We start from the raw sequence: 19,910 nt of genomic DNA, 5'->3' as shown, positions 1-19,910 counted from the left end.
GACTCAGGTCATTTGCTTTTCTGACATGGAGTCCCTGTCCCCCAACCCTCCACCTTCCCTGCCTTCTGGCATTTTTCACTTGCAGCCCTTCCTGTCACTAGCTTCCTCGCATTTCCCCCAGCACCTGCTCCCCCCCTTCCCGAGGCTGTGGGCCAAGATCAGAATTCTTGGTGTGACCTTGGCCGAGTCACTTCACCTTTCTGGGCTTCAATTTCGTGTAAAATAAAAATGGTGTCGGTGACTTTACAGGGGTCTGTGAAGATGAATTCACCCAAGCATGCTACACTCCTCACTGGCAGTAACAAGGGTCTTTGCCAGCAATCTTTATTATTTTCTTAAAAGTTATGCACTCATCATAACGTGTGTTAGGAAAAAAAATTAATATCAAGTCTGTGAGTTTCACTGCCAGGAGACCATGAAATCAGATATTTACATAAAGTATGCTAAGGGAAATATTAAAAATAATCCAAAGATTTAGCTAATATGGAAGCAGTGTGTGAATGAGAGAAGGGTGAGAAGCCCTGAAATAACAGCCACACGGTGCTTGCTTCATAAACATCTGTTCTGTTCTCCACCCTGTCCCAGTTCCTGTGGAGGGGAACCCGGGCCCTCCAGAGGCAGAGGGCCTACCCTGCCGAGAGGCACAGAGTGTGGGAGCACCTCAGAGCCTTTGTTCACATGAGAAATGGTTCCTGATCCTTTACCAGGCAGACCCTCTGCTTGGTACCGGGGACAAGGGGCTCAGATCGCAGTGTTTCCCTCAAGGAACCCCCAATCCACTTCTATTTGAAGTAAACTCTGTCATAGTCAAGCAAAGCCATTGTCATGACATCTACCCAGTAGGATTTCCCTTGAGGTCTCAGACTTGTGAATTTGCAGCGGAGGGTACCATCTGAGGACAGGATGCCCTAAGCCTCTCTGTGAGGAGAGGCATGAAGGAGAGATGCACACACACACACACACACACACACACACACACAGAGAGAGAGAGAGAGAGAGAGAGAGAGAGAGAGAGAGAGAGAGAGAGAGATTGATGGAAAATGATGTCGGCGGAGGCCTCGTGTGGAGGACTGTGTGTATGCCGCGGGGGAGGGCTGGAAGTACTCCCCAGATCTTTGCACAGGCTGGCTGTGCCTGCCAGAATGGGGAAACCTCACCTCTTCCCACGAAGAAAGTTGGCTGAACCAGGGAGTTTTCAGGCCCATCCCAGGGCTGTCACTGAACAGTAGAGAGAATGGGACCGTGTTCTATTAGAGATGGCTAGAGGCAGGCATCCTCTGAAGGGGTCATGTTCAGCCATCAGAAGGGGACTAGCTAAGGAATTCCAGGAAGAGGGCAGCGGGCTCCCTCCGGATTCATCGCCTGTAGCAGGAATGGAGGAAGATCACAGCAGTTTCCACAGCCCCCACAACAGAACTCATAGGCTACAATGAGGAGCCTGACTGCTGCAGATGAGGGAGGACAGATTACCTTAAAAAGGCTGAGTCTTGGGTATCTGGTACAGGAGGAGGAAAACCCAGCTGCCTGCCTCTAAATGCATCTTCAATAGATGGATGAAGAAGTGGAAACCGTGCAGGGAAACCAGTCTACCAACTCCCAGATAACCCCAGGTCAACAAAACCAACTATTGTAGATGAACCCAGAAGCAGATTCTCTCTCTCTCTCTCTCTCTCTCTCTCTCTCTCTCTCTCTCTCTCTCTCTCTCTGTGTGTGTGTGTGTGTGTGTGTGTGTGTGTGTGTTCGCGCGCGCGCATGCAACTTTGAAAGAGCAAGGACTGCTGTTCTGCCACCAATGACAGACAGCATGCTTCAAAACTGGGGTTGCTGCAGAATTCAAGGAGTTAGGGGAAGATTGCCACCTTGTGGTTAACATTGGTAGTGCTTCAGACAAAATTATGCCGGAGCAGTGGGGTTGGGAGGGTGTCTTACAGACGCTTCAGATGGCAGACTTTTGACTTGCCAGTTCAAAATGCTAGTGGCAATAACGTCTTCTAATTTCTGGAAACAAAACAATAACTAGTCTCTTTTGGCAAGAGACCAATGTTCAGTCCAGGTCGACGTGAGTATTGAAGACTCAGGGATGGGACCACTTACCACTGACCAGCAACTGCCTACCCTCCCATCATTTTCACACATATTCAAATGCATCAGTAAGCCCCACGGTGTTCATACCTAGAGCCAGGACATAACCTTGTCTCTGGCCCCTGCTGCTGGAAAGCTCAGCCTAGAAAATAACGTAAATACAGCAATAGACCATGGCACGGGGTGGTCATGCTATGTGACTGGGGGCCTGGAAGGCAAGAAGGGATGCCTATCCTGACCCAGGAGCAGGGCAGGTATCCCAGTAGATGAGCCATCCTCTCAATTAGATCCTGGGAGGAAAGTGGGGAAAAGGGAGTTCTGACAGAAAGAGCCACAGAGAGGCAGAAGTGAAAGCCTGTTTGGGAACATCTGCCTACAGATATAGAACTATTGGGAGAGGCGGGGTAGACACTGGTCCCCTATCACTAAAATAAAGTCTTTGTGCTGTGCCTGTGAGGGCACATTAGGTAGATGTGATGCAAGCCTGCTGGCCAGAGCTTGATCCCTGGAAAGGTCGTGGGAGAGGAAGGAGAGGCTCCTTCCTCTTCCTTTCCTCTGACCTCTGCACAGGTGCTGTGGTGTGCACACCCACACATATGCATCACGTGAACAATAGCAAAATAGATAAAAATGTGAAAAAGGAAAGGAAAACCCTGTCCCAGTGGCTGGGATGCCTGCTAGCGCACAGAATGGATTGGAAGGGTCACAGCACTGGGAGGGTGGGAGATTGATGGGGCCGTCCTGATAAGACACATGAAGCCCACAGCCTTCACCTCCAGCTTCCTCCTTGGCCAGAGTTAGATCTCCTCAGTGGGTCACTACAACTCTCTCAGACACAAAAGAGAGGCCTCTTGCGGCCTCATGCTCATAGACAGACCCAAGGGCCCCTATCCCTGCCAGAGACAAGAGTTGGACCCAAATGGCAAGTAGAGAATACGCCCATCATGTCTCTACCCTGAATGCCATGCCCGCTTCTCGAGGAGGAAGGGCGGGTCCAGAGTTTAATACGCTGCTTACATTCTAAAAATCAAAGGAGAGTGGAGACAGAGGGAAGAGAGAAAAACAAGAGCCAAACTATAATTAAGACTTAAGAAACTCTCCTTCGAGGGATGGAGAAATAGCCTGGTTGGTAAAGTGCTTGCCCAACAATCACAAAGACCTGAAGACCAAGGCTCAATTCTCCAGAATGCTTAAAAAGGGAGGGGGCAGAACTGTGTGTGCCTGTGATCTCGGTGCTGGGAAGACAGACGTGGGAGGATCCCTGGAGCTCACTGTCCAGTCAATCTAGACAGTCAGCAAACTCCAGGTTCAGGGAGAAATAAGGTGGAGAGCTATTGGGGAAGACACCAATAGCGTGCATGCGTGCATATGTGTGTGTGTGCATATGTGCATGTATACATGTGTGCATGTGTGTGCTGTGCGTGCATGCATGTGCATGTGTGTACGTGCATGCATATTCGTGTGTGTGCGTGCATGCATGTGTGTGTGCGCATATGTGCATGCGTGCATGTGCATGTGTGTGTGTGCCTTCCTCTTGATCCCCAGCATCTCTAATCCCATGTTATTTGTTCCAAAAAATAAGGTTCTGTACAAGAACCAACATTCTCCTAAGTGTCATTGAAGTGTTCCCCTCCCTCCCTTGAAGCTTTGTCATAGAAAATTACATTTTAATGATCCCTGCCCTTAGGCCACAGAGGTCACACTCAAGCCCAGAGGCCTTTTTTGCGTGTGGTCTAAAGACCTCCACATTTAAGCAAGTATATCCCATGCCCTGGATGAGCGGCCTCAGTCTGATACATAGGCCTAAGTCAACCTTTGGTTCCAGCCTCCCACAAAGAAACCGGGCACAGAATTTCCAACCTTCGTAGACGATTACAATAAAGTAGTCCCACACTAGCTCAGAATGGAAGACTTTTAATTTAAGGGTAGAATCACAGATTGGCAACAAACCTTGATGTTTTAGGCAGCTCTGGTGGTTTGAAAGAAAATGGCCCCCAAAGGGAGTGGCACTATTAGGAGGTGTGGCCTCGCTGGAGGAAGTGTGTTGCTGCCAGGGCAGGCTTTGGGATCCCTTTTGCTCAAGCTTCCCTTAGTGTGGCCATGACTGTCAATCAACTTCACGTTGCCTCTGGGTCAAGAGTAGCACCCTCAGCTCCAGCACCACGTCTGTCTGCACACCGCCGTATTCTCCATCGTGATGATAACGGGCTGAACCTCTGAAACTGTGAGGGGGCCGCCTCAGTTAAATGTTTCCTTTACAGGAGTTGGCACAGTCATGGTGTCTCTTCACAGCAATAAATACCCAAGGTAAGACGGTAGCTGTGATGAACATTACCTCAGATACTCAAAAGGAGGGTTTCCCCAAGAGGCATCCCTCTGGGCCCTTTACACATCTTAGAAAATGCCACTTGGCTGGATTTAAGCCCCGTATGCCCATTACACAGAAACAGCTCTGCCGGGCAACCAAAGGTATGTCAACTTGACACCTCCTCTGAGAAGGAGAAACTCCAATTCAGAAAATGCCTCCATAAGATCAGGTGACAGGGTATTTCCTTCATCAGTGACTGGTGTGAGGCAGGACAGTCCATTGTGAGTGGTGATATCCCTGGGATGGTGGTCCTAGGTTCTACAAGAAAGCAGGCCGAACAAGGTACGAGGAGCAAGCCAGTAAGCAGCGCCCCTCCATGGCCTCTGCATCAGCTCCTGCCTCCCGGTTCCTGCCCTGTTTGAGTTCCTGTCCTGACTCCCTTCAATAGTGAACTACATATGGAAGTGTAAGCCAAATAAACCCTTTCCTCCCCAGGCTACTTGGGTCATGGTATTTCATCACAGCAATAGAAACCCTAAGACAGCAGTAATTATCCCGAGCACAGCCCACCACCTGAGCTGAATCTTGAGCCATCTATCCCCAGCTGGCAGGACTGACCTCAGTTCTCTCAACAGTTACATCCATGCCTGCAGCCTAGATCTCCGTCAGAGCCCATTGAGGTCAGCGATGTCTGTGAGGTCTGCCCCGAACCTGATTCTGGGTTAGTTCAAGGCCAGAGTCCTCCCACTGGAAATTCCTAGGGCACTAGGATGCTCCTCATCCTTAGAGTATTGATGGACCCCTACCCACAATGCCCTTCTCCAGAGATGTAAGGACAATGTACTGTCCTCCAAAGGAGCATCTTCACAGGGTGGATGGAAGGCTATCAACACACAGGCTCTGGCTTTCAGAGTCTCTCTGATTCCTACTGCCATCATCCACCAGCCTCTGGAAGCCTCACTATTCAATCACAGGTCCCCAGTTAAATGTGCTCACATTGCTTAATACTAACAACATAGCAGCTGCAAGACTAGAGGGCTGGGCTTCTGGAACCACGTCTGTCTCAGTTAATTTCCTATTGCTGTGATGAGACACCATAACAAAGTACCTTTAGAAGAGCATTTATTTGGGGCTTACAGTTTCAGAGGGTAAGGTAAGTCCATGGCCATCATGTCCAGGAGTATGGCAGTCAGCAGGCAGGCATGTTACCGGAGCAGTAGCTGAGAGCTTACGTGTTGATCTAGAAATATGGGGTGGATAGAGCTAACTGGGAATGACATAGGCTTTACCCAGGAAATGTCCCCAGTGACAAACCTCCTCCAACAAAGCCACATCGTCAAAGCCTTCTCCAACAGTTCCACCAACTGGGGACCAAGTATTTGAACATCTGAGGTTATGAAGGCCATTGTCACTCAAACCACCACAGCTTCCAAATCACAGCAGAGCGTGACATGGACCTGAAATGACAAAGTCGCCCCTCAGCTCCAGTTTGGGGCCCTGTTAGTGGCACCTCTCTGAATCCAGGATTCACTGTACTTCATCTGCCAGGTATCCTCTTTGGGGTCACTTCGATGCTATGAAGTCCCAAGTCAAGGAAGGCCGAGAAGAGCCAGGATAGCTCACCTTGTCTAAGACCTGCCTTTGAATCCACAATTTCGTGGACTCTATACTTCTTCAAATGGTTAAAGCTGGAGGCCATTCATTCATTCATTCATTCAACAAATATTCATCAGTTCCATACTATACAAGAGGAACAGAAGGAAGACTAAGAGACCTAATCCCCTTCTCTCAAAGTTCATAGCTGTCTATAAACCAACTCCGGGCCCTCGTTTTCAACACAGAAGTTTTCTAACCAGGCATAGAGTGTAGTGGGAAGAGCAATTGCTCAATAACTTGACCCCAAAGAATCCAAGTCTGGGGTCCCTAAGGGAAGGGACTTACCCCAGACCTAAATTTCATTCTCCAGAGGGAGGCATGATGGGGGATGATGGGTTGGAAATTGTTTTTAAATAACTCTCCAGGGATGACTCGTGTGTGCACCATGGCTGGAAAGCATCACTTAGACTCTCCCTTCATTCAGCCTCCCGTGATTTCATTACAGCACACCGGACTGAAGAGTCCATGCACAGCACCTGGGACTGAAGAATTCATGCACAACAGCAATTTGTGGGCCACAGGTCTTGAGATTGAAAAGTACAAGATCCAGGTGACAGCAGTTTGGGTGTCTGGGGAGGACTTTGTAAGGGCCTAAGAAGGCTTGTTTTCTGTAGTCTCACATGACTGATTTTTCAGTGCAGCTTCCTCATCTGCAGGCTGGAGCAACAATGCAGTGTGTGTGTGTGTGTGTGTGTGTGTGTGTGTGTGTGTGTGTGTGTTTTCAGAATTATGTGAGGAGAACCACCCAAATTGCATAGAGGCTCAGACGTAGCTACTATAAACAGCTCCAGAGACTGACCCAGCCATGAGGAAAGGCAGAGTTAGTGTTGCACAAAACAAGATTTCACTACGAGTTTTGATTCTGAGAGCTGCCTGGTGCCTCCAGGCTTCGTGGCTGGCATGGCATCAGCCTTCACTGCTATCCACATCTTTGCTTCTCCCTTGAGGGGATCCATGTTCTCATTTCTGATTCTCTTCCCAGTTGCTGATAACAAAACCCATCTTTAGGGTCTTTGAAAGCAGGTTCTCGGGAGGTTGGAAAACAATTCTACCGTCCTGGGATCCCGAGAGTAAACGCTTTCCTGGGAAGAACTGCCATGCAAGTGTGGCTCACACTGCGGCAGAGATTGCAGCAATCTCTCCCAGGCGCCGACCGCATTCAACCTCAGAGTGTCTTCCTCCGGGGATGTCTTCTTCCCTTCTTCATCAACACATTGTCTGCATTCAGCCACCAAATGCTGCCCATGCTGAGGGTGGTGGAGACCAAGGGCAGGATAAAGGTGCTCTCCCCACTTCTCTCCACCAAGCCCTCTGAGGACTCCCTGGCAATCTGATCTACCCCGTGGCCCTCTTGCTGCCTTGAGGTGGTGAGTTAAGCATGTGCTCAGGCTGTTGGGTTTTTGTGCCCCACTTTGTTAGAACAATGGCTTATAATCGGATTAACCATGCTTCAAATACTACCTACAATACTTGGAACATTCAAAGGATCAGGATCAAATTTGCTATTCATTGTTTAATGAGTCTTAATAAACTATTAGATGAGTTAAATAAATTGAACCACCAAGGCTTGTAAATTTGAGTATTCCCCTCAAGCCCAAGCCCACGGACCCAACGTAGAGCAACCTAACAAAAATGCAAACATAAAATAGGTCAGATTTCTTGCCTTAAATGATTATGTAAACAATTATTATGAAACTGTTGAAGAGGTAAGTTAATAGTCTCTGGATGATACTTTTGTCCTTGGGAGAGTTTCAATATTATGAAAATTGCTAGGCTTACTTGAAGCCTTTCCAAAAGTGAATTCCAGAAAGCACACACAGTCACTGAGAGAATGTAAGGAGTCAGGCTGAAACAGCTGGTCAAGCCCAGCAGTGTCACAAGCATTCCTGGCCATTTCTTTCCCATTGATTAAAGAAAATGTATAAGCCAGGCAGTGGTGGCACATGCCTTTAATCCCAGCACTTGGGAGGCAGAGGCAGGCGGATCTCTGTGAGTTCAAGGACAGCCTGGTCTACAAAGCAAGTTCCAGGACATCCAGGACTGCTACACAGAGAAACTCTGTCTTAAAAAACCAAAAACCAAAAAAAGTATGATAATACGGAAGAGTATTAAAGTTAAAAGTTCTCATAAAAAAAATTATCTCAAATTTACTTTTTGAAAAAATGTGGAGCTGGGCGGTGGTGGCACACGCCTTTAATCCCAGCACTCGGGAGGCAGAGGCAAGAGGATCTCTGTGAGTTCGAGGTCAGACTGGTCTACAACAGCTAGTTGCAGGACAGGCTCCAAAGCTACAGAGAAACCCTGTCTCGAAAAACAAAAAAAGAAAAAGAAAAAAAAAAAGAAAAAATGTGGAATGTGAACTATTAATAGATATTAAGATGATGATCTTTTCAGTTTCCTTAGCAACAAAGATCACTAATTACTGGAACAATGACCTTTAAGCATCTTTATTGGTCCTAAGTCAGTGGTTCTCAACCTTCTCGATGCTGATACCCTTTAAGACAGTGACCCCCATCACAAAATTATTTTCATTGCTTCTTCATATCTGTAATTTTGCTGCCATTATGAATTGTAAATATCTGTGTTTCTGATGTTCTTGGGAAACCTCTGTGAAAGGGTCATGTGACCCCACAGGGTCCCAATCCACAGTCTGAGAGCCACTGTTCTAAGTGATGGTGATGCTTATGGTACAATGACATGTCTGGTGCCGGCATCACAGAGCCAAGCAAGACTCAAAACGTGAGCTCAGCATCTCCCTTGGAATCCTGCAGGAGTGACAGCCATGGGAAGTCCACACAGGGACAAAAGGGGAATATCAGTGAAGTGAGAACCCCACACATCACAGCTTGGCTTTAGGCTTGGGACATCTCACAAGACAAGACCAGGCTTGACCTAGATAAAAGCCCAGCTCCAGGAAGCATTGTAAGGGACCTGGAACCTGGCGAGCACACAGCATTTATTTACAGTGACGGTTCAGCAGTACTTGGACGTGGGGGAACCTGGAAAGGGGTGGTCAAGGATCTCTGACTCATTTGTTTGTTCAGCCTATCTTTCCTGCTGCCTACCATCTCCCCTTTGCTGGGGACAGAGGACAAAGACAGCTCTTACTTTCAGCGAATTCAGAATGTGACAGAAAAACAGTATTATAGACAAGTTATTGTGATTCAGAGTTAAAAAGGAAAAAGGGTTTCTCCACCCCTCCTAGCAGGGGTCTAGAGGACACAGCAGATAGTATCACCTGGCAGCCCATGGAAGGACCAACGGGAGACTCAGAATGTGACTTCAGCTGTACAGAGGGATAACATGATAGGGCCAGATGGAGATCATTAACCCTTCAGCCTCAGGTTGACCTATGTGGATTCTAGGGTTCACAGTGAAGCTTCATGACATCCTCTGGCACTCTGAGGAGAGACTCATGACCAAGACATGCAGGTCCAAATGCAGCACCAAACGACAAGAACCTGAGGTGATTATGAAGGAACATGGGCCAGGAGGTTGTGTGGACGGGAGGCCTATTCTCTGGAACTCCAGCGATAGGTTACTGTGCCACTCCATTCTAGAGACCTCAGGGGCAGACTGGGACACTATGAAGGCAAAAAATCAGAGTCTGTATGGGCTTCTCTTCACACCTAGACCACGGGCCTCCTTTCTGCTTTATTTTCCTTGGTAGTGTGACTACCCACCATCTTTTCTACTCTTTCAACCTGAAGGTGGCTGAAGCGGCTTCAACAATTGTTGCCACAGCATGAGACACATCCCAGGGCCCTGAAGCCTTTGGATGACTGGCAAGGTTGGAGGGTCCACAGTTGTCTTTGTTGCTTAGCTGAACCACAAGCTAAGACAGTTAAATGGTTCAGGTTGGACCTCCTGCACAGGCTGAGCCACCGGCCTGGATAGGTCTCTCTCCCCTCCTGAAAGCTTCAGGACAATAGCTCAACCTGATTCTCCCACAGCACCACCCTCTACACCACCCCACAAGATGGGACCTCACACCCGCCTCTTTGCCTAAAGGTGCAGGGTCTTCCATCTTCTGTTCCTGCTCTCCCCAGTTGCTGTCACCCACTCCATCTCTCTTTAGTCTTCATCTCAGACATCCTGAGTCTCTGATCTTCTTTTCTTACATTTTCTGAAAAGAGCACAAAGGGCCTTTTCCCAGTTAAGGGTTTTACAGCTAGTCACTAAGTAGATACAAGCCCAAAGCAAGGGGAAGGGGTGGGTCAGAAAGGAAAACGAGAGAAGTGGCATTCACATGGGCAGGCAATTAAGCCCCTTCCTTGACTCCCTTCTTGGACATTCCCACAGAAATCCCAAAGCTGTTTTTCATCCTTTCGTCCTAGACACAGAATTCAGCTACTGTGTCTACCCTAGTGTAGTACAGTGAGAGTCTCTACAGTGAGTTCCTACCTCTCATGGGGGCTCTTCTCTTTCCAGCCTCCACCTTTCCCCAACTGCCAGGGCTATCATCTACCCCAGTCATCCTTAGACCCTGGCGGCTCTTCCTTCCCACCTGGATGGAGGTCTTCCCTGTCAGTGGGCTTCACATAAGAGTGAAGGAAAGTCTGTATGCATTTGTTACTTTCAACCTGCAAGGTCTGCACACCAGGCTGCCCTATAACCACCCTTTAGTAAATGATGTAGAGCCAAAAGCTGTTTGAGACAAGGAACATGAGTACTGTGTATGGGAGTGTGTGTTCAAGTGTGTGTGTGTGTACCATGTGCATGAAGTGCCTGGAGAGGCCAGAGGGGGTTAGATACTATGGACCTGGAGTTATAGACAGTTGTGAGCTGCCATGTGGGTGCTGGGAATGGAACCCAGGTCCTCTAGAATAGCAGCCAGTGCTCTTAACCACAGAGCCATCTTTCAGCCCCCCTCAGATTCATCTTTAATGGAGGTAATGACATCAAAAGCAATCAGCACCATTATCAAGGGCAGCTGGCAGGGGGTTCTCATTTTTCTCCCTGGGAAATGTTTTCTGGATGGGGAGGGGGGGTTGAACATAGCAGCAATGCCAGGGAAAGCAGCCGACTTCACGGTTCTGCCCTCTCAGTTCTTCCAGGTTAGAGAACTTGAAGAGCTAGGGTATGATTAGAAGGGTAAAGGCATTTTCCTTATTAAAAATAGAACGATGCACATCTTTCTTCTGGTCAAAGCACCTATATGTCACCTCATACTCAAGTGAGCAGTGACTCATTTGAAAAGATAAGTCTCTGGCTCCCACCCACGATCAGAATCCAGAGTTTGTGGGACAAGAGGTAGCACTCGGTCTCTCCTTTCAATGGGAGGACAAAAAGTCGCAAACCAACCTTTTCATTCTATAACAGAGACCTGATACCCAGAGAGTTCAGGGGATACATCCACAGTCCTAAAGCAAGCCAGCAGCAGAGCCCAAACCACATCGTGGTCTCCAAACTCCCAGTTCCATAGCCTTATTGCTGTGTACGGTAAGGCACGATTTTCTCTAGGCTCATTGGAAAGGGAAAAGGGAAAAGAAATGGAAGCAGCAAAATATTAGCTTTTGAATTTTCTGTAGACATCAGAGACCTCTGTAATCCCTTCTGTGGAAAGTTGGGTCCTCACCCTTCAGTCTAGATTTGGCTTTAGCTCCTACTAGGGCTGTTACAGTCTTCACAGCTCAGGACCTCCTGATCTGAAAACAGACGGAAGGCAATCTGCTCACACTCATGCTTCTGCCCACATTCAAATAAACATGCGAATAAGCCCTGTTCTTCCACAACAGCCAGATCAGAGTAGCCACAGGGCCCACAGTGCAAGATCCAGGGGCGGGACCAGGTGGTCCCCTCCAAGGGGTTCCGGTTGTAGTAGACGCCCAGGTTAATTCTCTGCTTCTTGCTAGTTGGATGAGAGTACAAGAGCCATGTTCTTGATGGGGTTCCAGCTCCTTCCTCCCGCTCCAGAAAGCTGTCCAGCAGAGGGCGCTTCTGAGTATCGGGCGCATCTTCACCACTTGGGTCTTGTAATTGCGGTATCTTCAAGGGCTGGAAACTCACTACACTGCCTTGGCAGCCACAGCCGGGCTCATAGAGTTGTGGGTTCAGGGCTGGTTTCTGAAAGCAGTCACCGTAATCAGTGCTAAAGGATTCTGCTCGGAATCTGTCTGGTGTCCGGGCATTGCAGTAAAGCACAAGGTTACCAGCCCTCCCAGTCACTTCCGCCACTTGGCATTCCACTGTCACCTGGGGCCCAATGAGCTTGCCATGGTGCCACGTAACTCCTAAGTCATCACTGTAGATCATCAGGGAATGGGCTTTGACTGAACACGCAAAGCAGAGGAACCGGCGTGAGAAATAGTAGGCATAAGCGGGGATGAGCAGTCTCCCTGACTGCAGCTGGATGCCGTGACCCGGGCCCACCGCGAACGTGGCCCAGTGCTTCATCTCTGAGCCAATGATCTCCTCAGTCAAGTCCTTCACTTCACTCCACGAGCACCCAGCGTCCTGACTGCAAATGAAGCAGAGACGGGCAGCATTCCTGCCTAACCTAATCTGCCGAAGCTCAGTGACATGGTCCCGCACACAGATGAAAAACAGGTACACACGGCCGGTATTCCGCTCCCACACAGGACAGGGGTTCATGGTCCGATGCCCAGGTAATGTGGCTTCCATCAGTGGCTGCAGCGGTCCCCACTAGTCGAGGGGAAGAAGGAGATAGTGGGATTGGGTTACTAATAGGCAGACACAAGGCTCATTAAAAGCGCCAGTTCTTTTTGCAAACAATATATGACATTAACATGAACAGAATCTTGAATGCCCAAATAATCACAAAATTTGCAGCTACTACAAGGTGGCTTTACATTTGAAAAAAGATAATGCTAGATATTGTAAAAAGCTGTGCTCTCTCAAGAATGTTCTTCTTTGCTGCATCTGGACTTCCAAATCAATCTCCAATATCCAACTCCAATGTCACCCCCTTTGGGGGCTTCGCTGAAACTCACTCTTCTAAGAAGCTACAGCAGCTATATGGAGTATGCATATTTTTGGTAACTATCTCCTCTTTTAGACTATGGGCCTTTTGGATAACACCCAAATTATATGCATTTGTATCTCCAACACCAGCCAAAAAAAGTTTATCAGGGGTGTGTGTCCTTGAGACTGCTCAGAGTGAAGGTGTTTGATCGCTGTCTGTCCTACAGACACCTGGCACTCTGGGCTCCGTCAGCCTCAGGGCTGGGCCTCTGTGGAGTCTGACCTAGTAATGACGTATAGTACAAACGGTCTGGAAAGCCCTCACAGTACAAACTCCTCAGAAGGAAACGGGCACCAATGTCACGCAAAGCCAGGATGGGGGCTCAGCAGAGTCACATCTTCACGGTGACAGAGCAAGGCACCCATTTCGAGCCGCTCAGGCGGTGAGAAGTAGAAACGCAGGCAGATGAGGAGATGAAGCACTCAGGAACGCTGAACTAATGGTGCCCCCTCCCCTGGGTGGTCCTATCAGGGCACAGAAACAAAAGGCAGACCGTGCAGGGTCTGGATGCACCACAGAGGCCTAAGCTTGCGCCTGAGTTTGAAGTATGTTTCTGCTGCTGGATTACAGGTGCATGGCTTAGAGTAAATGACAAACTCTTTGAGCCATGTTCCCCCATGTGCTAAACATGATTAACAACAGTGCCCACGATAAAATTCAGTGGATCCCTGGCACAAAATAGCTCAGTAAAAGTCTGTTTTTTATTATTTTCCCCTCAGTTTCCCACATAGAGTTTTGCTGGCAAAGGTGGGGCGGGGGTGGTGGGGAGAACAGAACCAGAAGTGCATTCAGCTCTGAGGAGAGAAGATGAGTCCCAGGTCCTTATCCAAGAGGATCACTCACCTGTACAGAGTGGCCATTCATCACCCCTCGCCTGAGCACCAGGTAGAGGGCATCCACGTCTCTGCTTGTGGACCGCTTCTCTGCGAAGGCCAAGAAGGTGTGGCTGGGAGGGATGTAGAGCAGGGCTGGGATCCGGTAGGTGATCCCTTGCTGGTCTTCTTGCTGGAACAGAGTGCTGCTGATGGAGCAGGATGGCATGTCTTCCATGACCTCTGCGAGGACAGCAAGCAGTGAGTGGGAGTCTGCATATGAGTCCATTGCTGAGGACACAGCGAGCTGTGGATGTACGCAAACATCCGCTTTCTCATACAAAGACAGCATCATGGCCTCAGCAGCCAAAGCAAATAAGATGCACCCTCATTCAATACATCTGCTCTCCAGACACGTTGATTTCTCAGCCTGGGGTTCTAGATGACTATAAACCAAACCCATTTGAGTAAGATCACGGACAACAATTCTCAAGGCAAGTTCCCTCCCTCTCCTGAAGACCAGGAGAAAGGACAACCTTCTGATTCATTTCTGTCAGTAAGGTCTTACCCATAGTTTATTCGGGGGGGGGGGGGGGCACACAACAGAGGGTGCAGACTCTCAAGGGAGTCAGCCTGGTATTGTGAGCTCAGTTCCAGGTGCTGTAGCCCGGGTGGACCTGCAGCTTTGGCAGCTGTGACAAGGGTCTTAAAAGCCACACTTTTATGTGACCAGTTAACTGTCACTCAAGGGATAACTACTGTGGCTTTGGGTTCCCTCTTATTTCCAGCCCCCTGGAGATTATGTTCTTGAAAACTCAGCTACATGGGTCTTTGTGATATTCTTTTTTTTTTAATATTTCTTTGTTTATTATGTATACAATATTCTGTCTACATGTATGCCTGCAGGCCAGAAGAGGGCACCAGACCTCATTACAGATGGTTGTGAGCCACCATGTGGTTGCTGGAAATTGAACTCAGGACCTTTGGAAGAGAGGCAATGCTCTTAACCACTGAGCCATCTCTCAGCCCTCTTTGCGATATTCTATCTGCCACGTGCCAGGCTAGCAGGCCTGTGATAACAGGGAGTGGAAACCTCCAGAAACTCTTGGAAAGTGCCCAGAAGTCCCACTTCTCAGAGGCCACAGAAGGGACTCAGACCAAGCAGACAAAAACAGGCTTAGGATTTAATTTTCTTTCAAATTATGTCACCCAAAGCCCATTTTTACAAATAATTTGCATAAACAAACAAACAAACAGCAACCCGTAGGCCAATGAGTCCGTCTGTATTTATCCAGCAAACATTTCTGAGTGTCTTCGTACAGCAGGCCCTGACAACGGTGTTGAGGAGCCACCTGCTTTTAAGCTGAGAACACTGGAGGGCAGGAAGACAATGTGCACACAGATAAAGTAAGTGCTATCTTAGAGGTGACACAACAGCAAGTAGGAAAACAGAAGAGGCGCACCTGTGCAGACCGAGGCCCCAGAGAAGGTAATAACTGGCCAAGCTAGCTACCTGCTCTGCCTGGAACACTCTTTCTCAGAGAGCCACACGATTCCCTCCCTCACCTCCCCCAGCTCTGTCCAGACACCCTCCAGCGGACGAGCTCCCTGTTTGTTTCTCCACAGGACCCAGCACTCTCTGAGGGCTCGTAGATTACACATATAATACAATGAACACTACAAAATCAAAGGGCCATCATGTCAGGTCCCAGTGTGCAGGGTGGCAGTCTGTGCTCAGCTCAGGCTGGACTCTGACCCGGGAAACACTCAGCATTCCTCCGAAACCTTGTAAAGTGGGTTTCTGCTTGCCAGTAAAAACCATTACTTTCTTATCTTCTCCTACAGCCCCCTCAACCTCCTGAGAGGGCACCTAGTTCTCTTTTAACTCAAACAAGCCTCCAGCAGATCAGAGGCCCCATAGTAGTTCCCAGATGTTCCAACTAACTTCCCTCCCCCTGCCGCAGCGTAACTACTTATAACTGGCAAGGCTTTGCCACCATTAAATTCTACATAGGAATGAAAGGTCCTTAAGTAACTGTCACAAGGCCTATTGCACAACAGGATCACAATACATGGCAGTCACTATACCATATTTTTCAGTTATAAGTCATTATATAGTTTAAAAAACAAAACAACGTCTCACTGTAAAGCCCAGACTGGCCTTGAACCTGATATCCTTGAGCCTCAGTCTCCTGAGTGTTAGGATTCCAGGTATGTGCCACCATGCCAAACAGGGCATATTATTCCTGAGTCCTGAAACTGATATCTGAATGCAGTCAAGCACTATATAAAATGTAATAATAGGCTGTATGGGTGTGGGGGGAGGTGCTGTAAGCATTGCAGCTCGATGAAAAGATATCCTGGCAGTCAGGAGCCAAGAAGGTCACTGCACCACAAAGAAAGCATAGGCGCCTACAGCGCTGCTACAGGGAAAGGTTTCCCCAGCGCAAGTGTAACAACTCTGCAGGAAAGGTTTCCCCAGCGCAAGTGTAACAACTCTGCAGGAAAGGTTTCCCCAGTGAAGTTGTTACAGCTCTGCTTAGAACTCCAGAGTGTATCAACTCGGCTCCACTAGGGGAACGCTTACCCAGCAAGTGTTACAGTGCTGCTCTGCTCTGGTGAAAGTCGTTACAGCTGGGCTCCAGCAAAAGAGTCACCCAGCAAACCTCACCCAAGAGATTTATTGGGAAGGAAGCTTTCAGGAGGGTGGCTGCCTCTGGTAAGAAACAGCAGCAAACTGAACAGGGCACAAACTTTATGTAGGTTTCTGGGAGTGGAGGTGGGAGGGTGGAGCTTTCAATAGGTGCATTTTGGGGGTCTGATTCTGGGGCAAGCTCAGGGATTGGTGGGATTCCACAGCCTGAGGGGCAAGTTCAAGGATTAGTGTGATTTCAAGCTGTTGTCCTGGGGTCAAATCGGGTGTTTTTCCTTGGCCCAAGTCTCAGGTCTATTTATGTGCAAGGTGTTTTTCCTTGATCCTTTCACCTACAAATACCACAAGATTATAAGTGTTGAAAAATTCCTATTGCCTAGAGACACCTTAGTCATTCACAGCTCTAGGACATTACTCACATCTGTGGTGATGCCAGTCATATAAAAACATAACACAGTTGTGTATAGTTCATAAAACTTGAAATGACAATAAGCTACTTTGCTGGCTTGAACATTCATTATATTACACCTTCTGTCATTATTGGAGTGCATATCTAATTACTAAACTTCTACTGTGAAACAGCACACTAAATCAGCTGGAAGTATATTCCAGTTAGCCCAGCCATGCCGTGGTCTATACTGTATAGATGTGTTTATATACCGATGATATTCTCATGACAATAAAATAACATTAACGGTGGCGTTCCCAGTACAAAGCCGCATCTTTAAGCACTGCATTATTCTATCAATTGCAACGCCTCCTCTTAGTACCTGGGCTGGTCTTGAACTTGTGACTGTCATGCCCCAGGCTCAAGAGTAAGGCATGTGACTGGCTCTCATTTGTTAAAGGTGAATAATGCACACTGATGAGGAGCACTCGGGAGTGTTTTGTACACTTTAAGGCACTATACAAATATAATGTCTTTAATTATGAATGTTGACCTTTTCAGAATTCACTCTTGGTTCTGTCATCACCTCAACAATTAAATAGTCATTAATTTTCATTCATTATGAGTATGCTAATAATATTGATGACAGCGGTAACATAGTGGCCTGGCATTGACACTTAAACGCTAAACTGTGTGCTGAGAACTGGGGACAGAAGAATCACGTACAGGTCTGCTTTGGAATTGTTTGCTTTAGCAGAGAATTCTAAGTATTAATTGCAGTTCCATACTCTCTCCGTCCAACACAGTCCTCTCCACTCTCTTTCTCAGAGAGAGAGGGTACAAGGTAGTACGACTTCTGAAACCTTGTTTGAGAAGAAAAACTTCGGTGAGGCCACTCTGTTTGCAAACCTAGTCTCAAAATTCCCACCCCAGGCCCTTCGTGCCCGACCACAACTTCCTTTGTCCCAAGAAGGCTTTTCCTTGGCTCGGTTCCCGCTTCGTTTCCACGATTCTAAACTACAGCTTAAGTTTGGCTGCGGATGGAAGATAACAAAAATAGAACGGCCCAAAACACTCTCCGGCTGTGAGGTCCCTACAGTCCCGGGCCACATTTGGGGTGACCCTCACCCCAGCTCACCGGCTCCAGCGTCTCTCCGGGCTCTCCGTGGAGTCTCGGAAGGGGGCCTGCAGCAGGGCTGGGGCGATGGAGGCAGGGAAGCGGCGGACAGAGATCGCGGAGGCGGAGACAGACACGCTGAGCAGGAGCAGGCAGGAAAGGAAAGCGAGACCAGGCCGAGATGAAGCTACTAGCGGTGCGCACTGCAATGGTCCCGCAGCGGCCGGGTGTCAATCTCCCCGGCCGGGCCACGCCCCTCACCTCGCTGGGCCCGCCCTGCTGGCTTCTCAACGCTCTTATCTGTCGGTTGGTTTGTGGAAGGTATCACCGCCTAAAACTTCCCTGGACAGCCTAATTGTCGAGCGAAGGTTCCGGGCCTCAGAGGGGACTACAAAAAAAAAAAAAAAAAAAAAGACAGAGGTGGAAGGGTGTGTGCACCCAAAGCACTGGACACTCGCCTTGCAAAAATATATTTATCAGGGCCTGGTGGCACAGGGCTTGTGAACTCACCTAGTCGGATAGAGACGAAAGCTGGAGAACTGGAAATTTCAGCTGTCTGGACCACAGAATGAGTTTAAGGCCACCCTGAACAATTTATCAAGAAGCCCCTATCACAGGATAAAAAAGTATTTACAGAGTTGTAACCAGCTAATGGTGGAGCACTTGCCTAGCACACACATCATCCTAGGTTCATGCTCCAGTTCTGCAGACTATTTATTGTGTATTGCCTACACACGTTTACATACAGTCATGTCCAAGGATCATCCCATTCTTCCCCACCTCCCCCAAAGAAGAAAAGACCCCTCTTGAGACACTGCAGCCTCTAAGAAGGTCAGTCAGGCATGGAGACAAAGAAAGCTACAGATGACTCAGCCTGGTCAATAAGGTTACCAGAAACAGAAGACCCAAAGGAAAATGAAAAGAAACAAAAACAAGATGTGGAATACACTGACATCAAAATCTAGACAGTGGTTACTTATACATATATGAACTAGGGCATTTAGCGTAGTGGTGGGTTTGGCTTATAATTCTCAGTAAGACGTACTATAGAAACTTATACCTTATAATGCAAATCACGTCCTCAAATGTGGATTAACTAGTAAGACATGAAGCTTCACAACAGGGCAGACTCTGCAGGGACCTGAACACCACCTCTGCCCACCAAGAAACATAGTGTCTGTTCCTTTTACTTCATTTTGGTCGTCTGAGGATTCTCTCTCCCACAGCCATGCCCCTATTATGGTGTTTTTTTCTTTGACATGAACTTGTTCGATTCTTCTGAGTAAAAGTCACATGGTGAGAAACAATCTAAAATCATTTTTGTTGGAACCAAGTAAAACAAAAGAATTTGGCAAAAAACCAAAGGGAAAGTGGAATACTAACTTGGGGGATGAAAAACAATGAATTTATATTGAATTTGAGTCCCCGAGGCAGGAGAAATGCAATAAGTATAGAATTGGGGGAGGTGCCATGTGTTGAGTTCTAAGGGATTGGCTTTCCTAAGAACACAAAATTACAACATGACGCAGTTTTTCTTCGTTCTTTTTTTAAAGAAAAACTATAATGAGATACTCACCTAACCACACTGAGCTAAAATAAAAATGTTTCCTCCTAAAAGAACCAGTACTTCATAGAAAAAAAAAGACAACAGCTGATTGCAGGGTTGGGGAGAAGAGGTGTAGCTTAATCATATCCTACCGTGTCTAGACGTCCCTGAAAACAGGGCAGCCAGAGAAAGGACCGGGGTCACAGCAGAAGAGCTGACTTAACGAGGATCCTACAGGGGATGATCACAGCCAGGCACACACCTGCCGCAGGGTTGTAGGAGCTGAGGGAAGGGAATTTCCGCCTGTTCTAAACCAGCTCAGTTTAAACATGAGTTCCAGAGTACTTAGAGCTAAATATTGAC

The 19,910-nt window shown here is 47.9% G+C and overlaps 1 protein-coding gene across 2 annotated transcripts; it reads right to left on the bottom strand.

Annotated features, from left to right (window-relative positions):
* Positions 1-8,477: 8,477 nt before the first annotated feature.
* On the bottom strand, positions 8,478-18,249 carry Neu3 (neuraminidase 3). Of its 2 annotated transcripts, XM_048435044.3 has the most exons (4): positions 18,023-18,249; positions 15,105-15,215; positions 13,875-14,086; positions 8,478-12,691 (listed from the first exon to the last, which is right to left on the bottom strand). In XM_048435044.3, the coding sequence occupies exons 3-4, from the start codon at positions 14,079-14,081 to the stop codon at positions 11,645-11,647; spliced, it is 1,254 nt and encodes a 417-aa protein (XP_048291001.3). In that variant the 5' UTR covers positions 14,082-14,086; positions 15,105-15,215; positions 18,023-18,249; the 3' UTR covers positions 8,478-11,644. The 2 variants fall into 2 exon arrangements, with proteins under 2 accessions (XP_048291001.3, XP_048290999.3); XM_048435042.3 differs by lacking the exon at positions 15,105-15,215 and having other exon boundaries at positions 18,023-18,248.
* Between the last annotated feature and the right edge of the window lie 1,661 nt (positions 18,250-19,910).

Source organism: Myodes glareolus, chromosome 24 (genome assembly GCF_982192425.1).
Source record: "Myodes glareolus chromosome 24, mMyoGla1.1, whole genome shotgun sequence".
NCBI classification, from domain to species: domain Eukaryota; kingdom Metazoa; phylum Chordata; class Mammalia; order Rodentia; family Cricetidae; genus Myodes; species Myodes glareolus.
The sequence above is the reverse complement of the archived record's forward strand: the minus strand, read 5'-3'. Positions and strand labels throughout refer to the sequence as shown.

Bases quoted from the DNA above. Each gene is read 5' to 3' on its own strand.
- Neu3 (XM_048435044.3), bottom strand. From the start codon at position 14,081: ATGGAAGACATGCCATCCTGCTCCATCAGCAGCACTCTGTTCCAGCAA. The intron at 12,692-13,874 runs GTGAGTGATCCT...CCCCTCGACTAG, and splicing joins TGAATGGCCACTCTGTACAG to TGGGGACCGCTGCAGCCACT.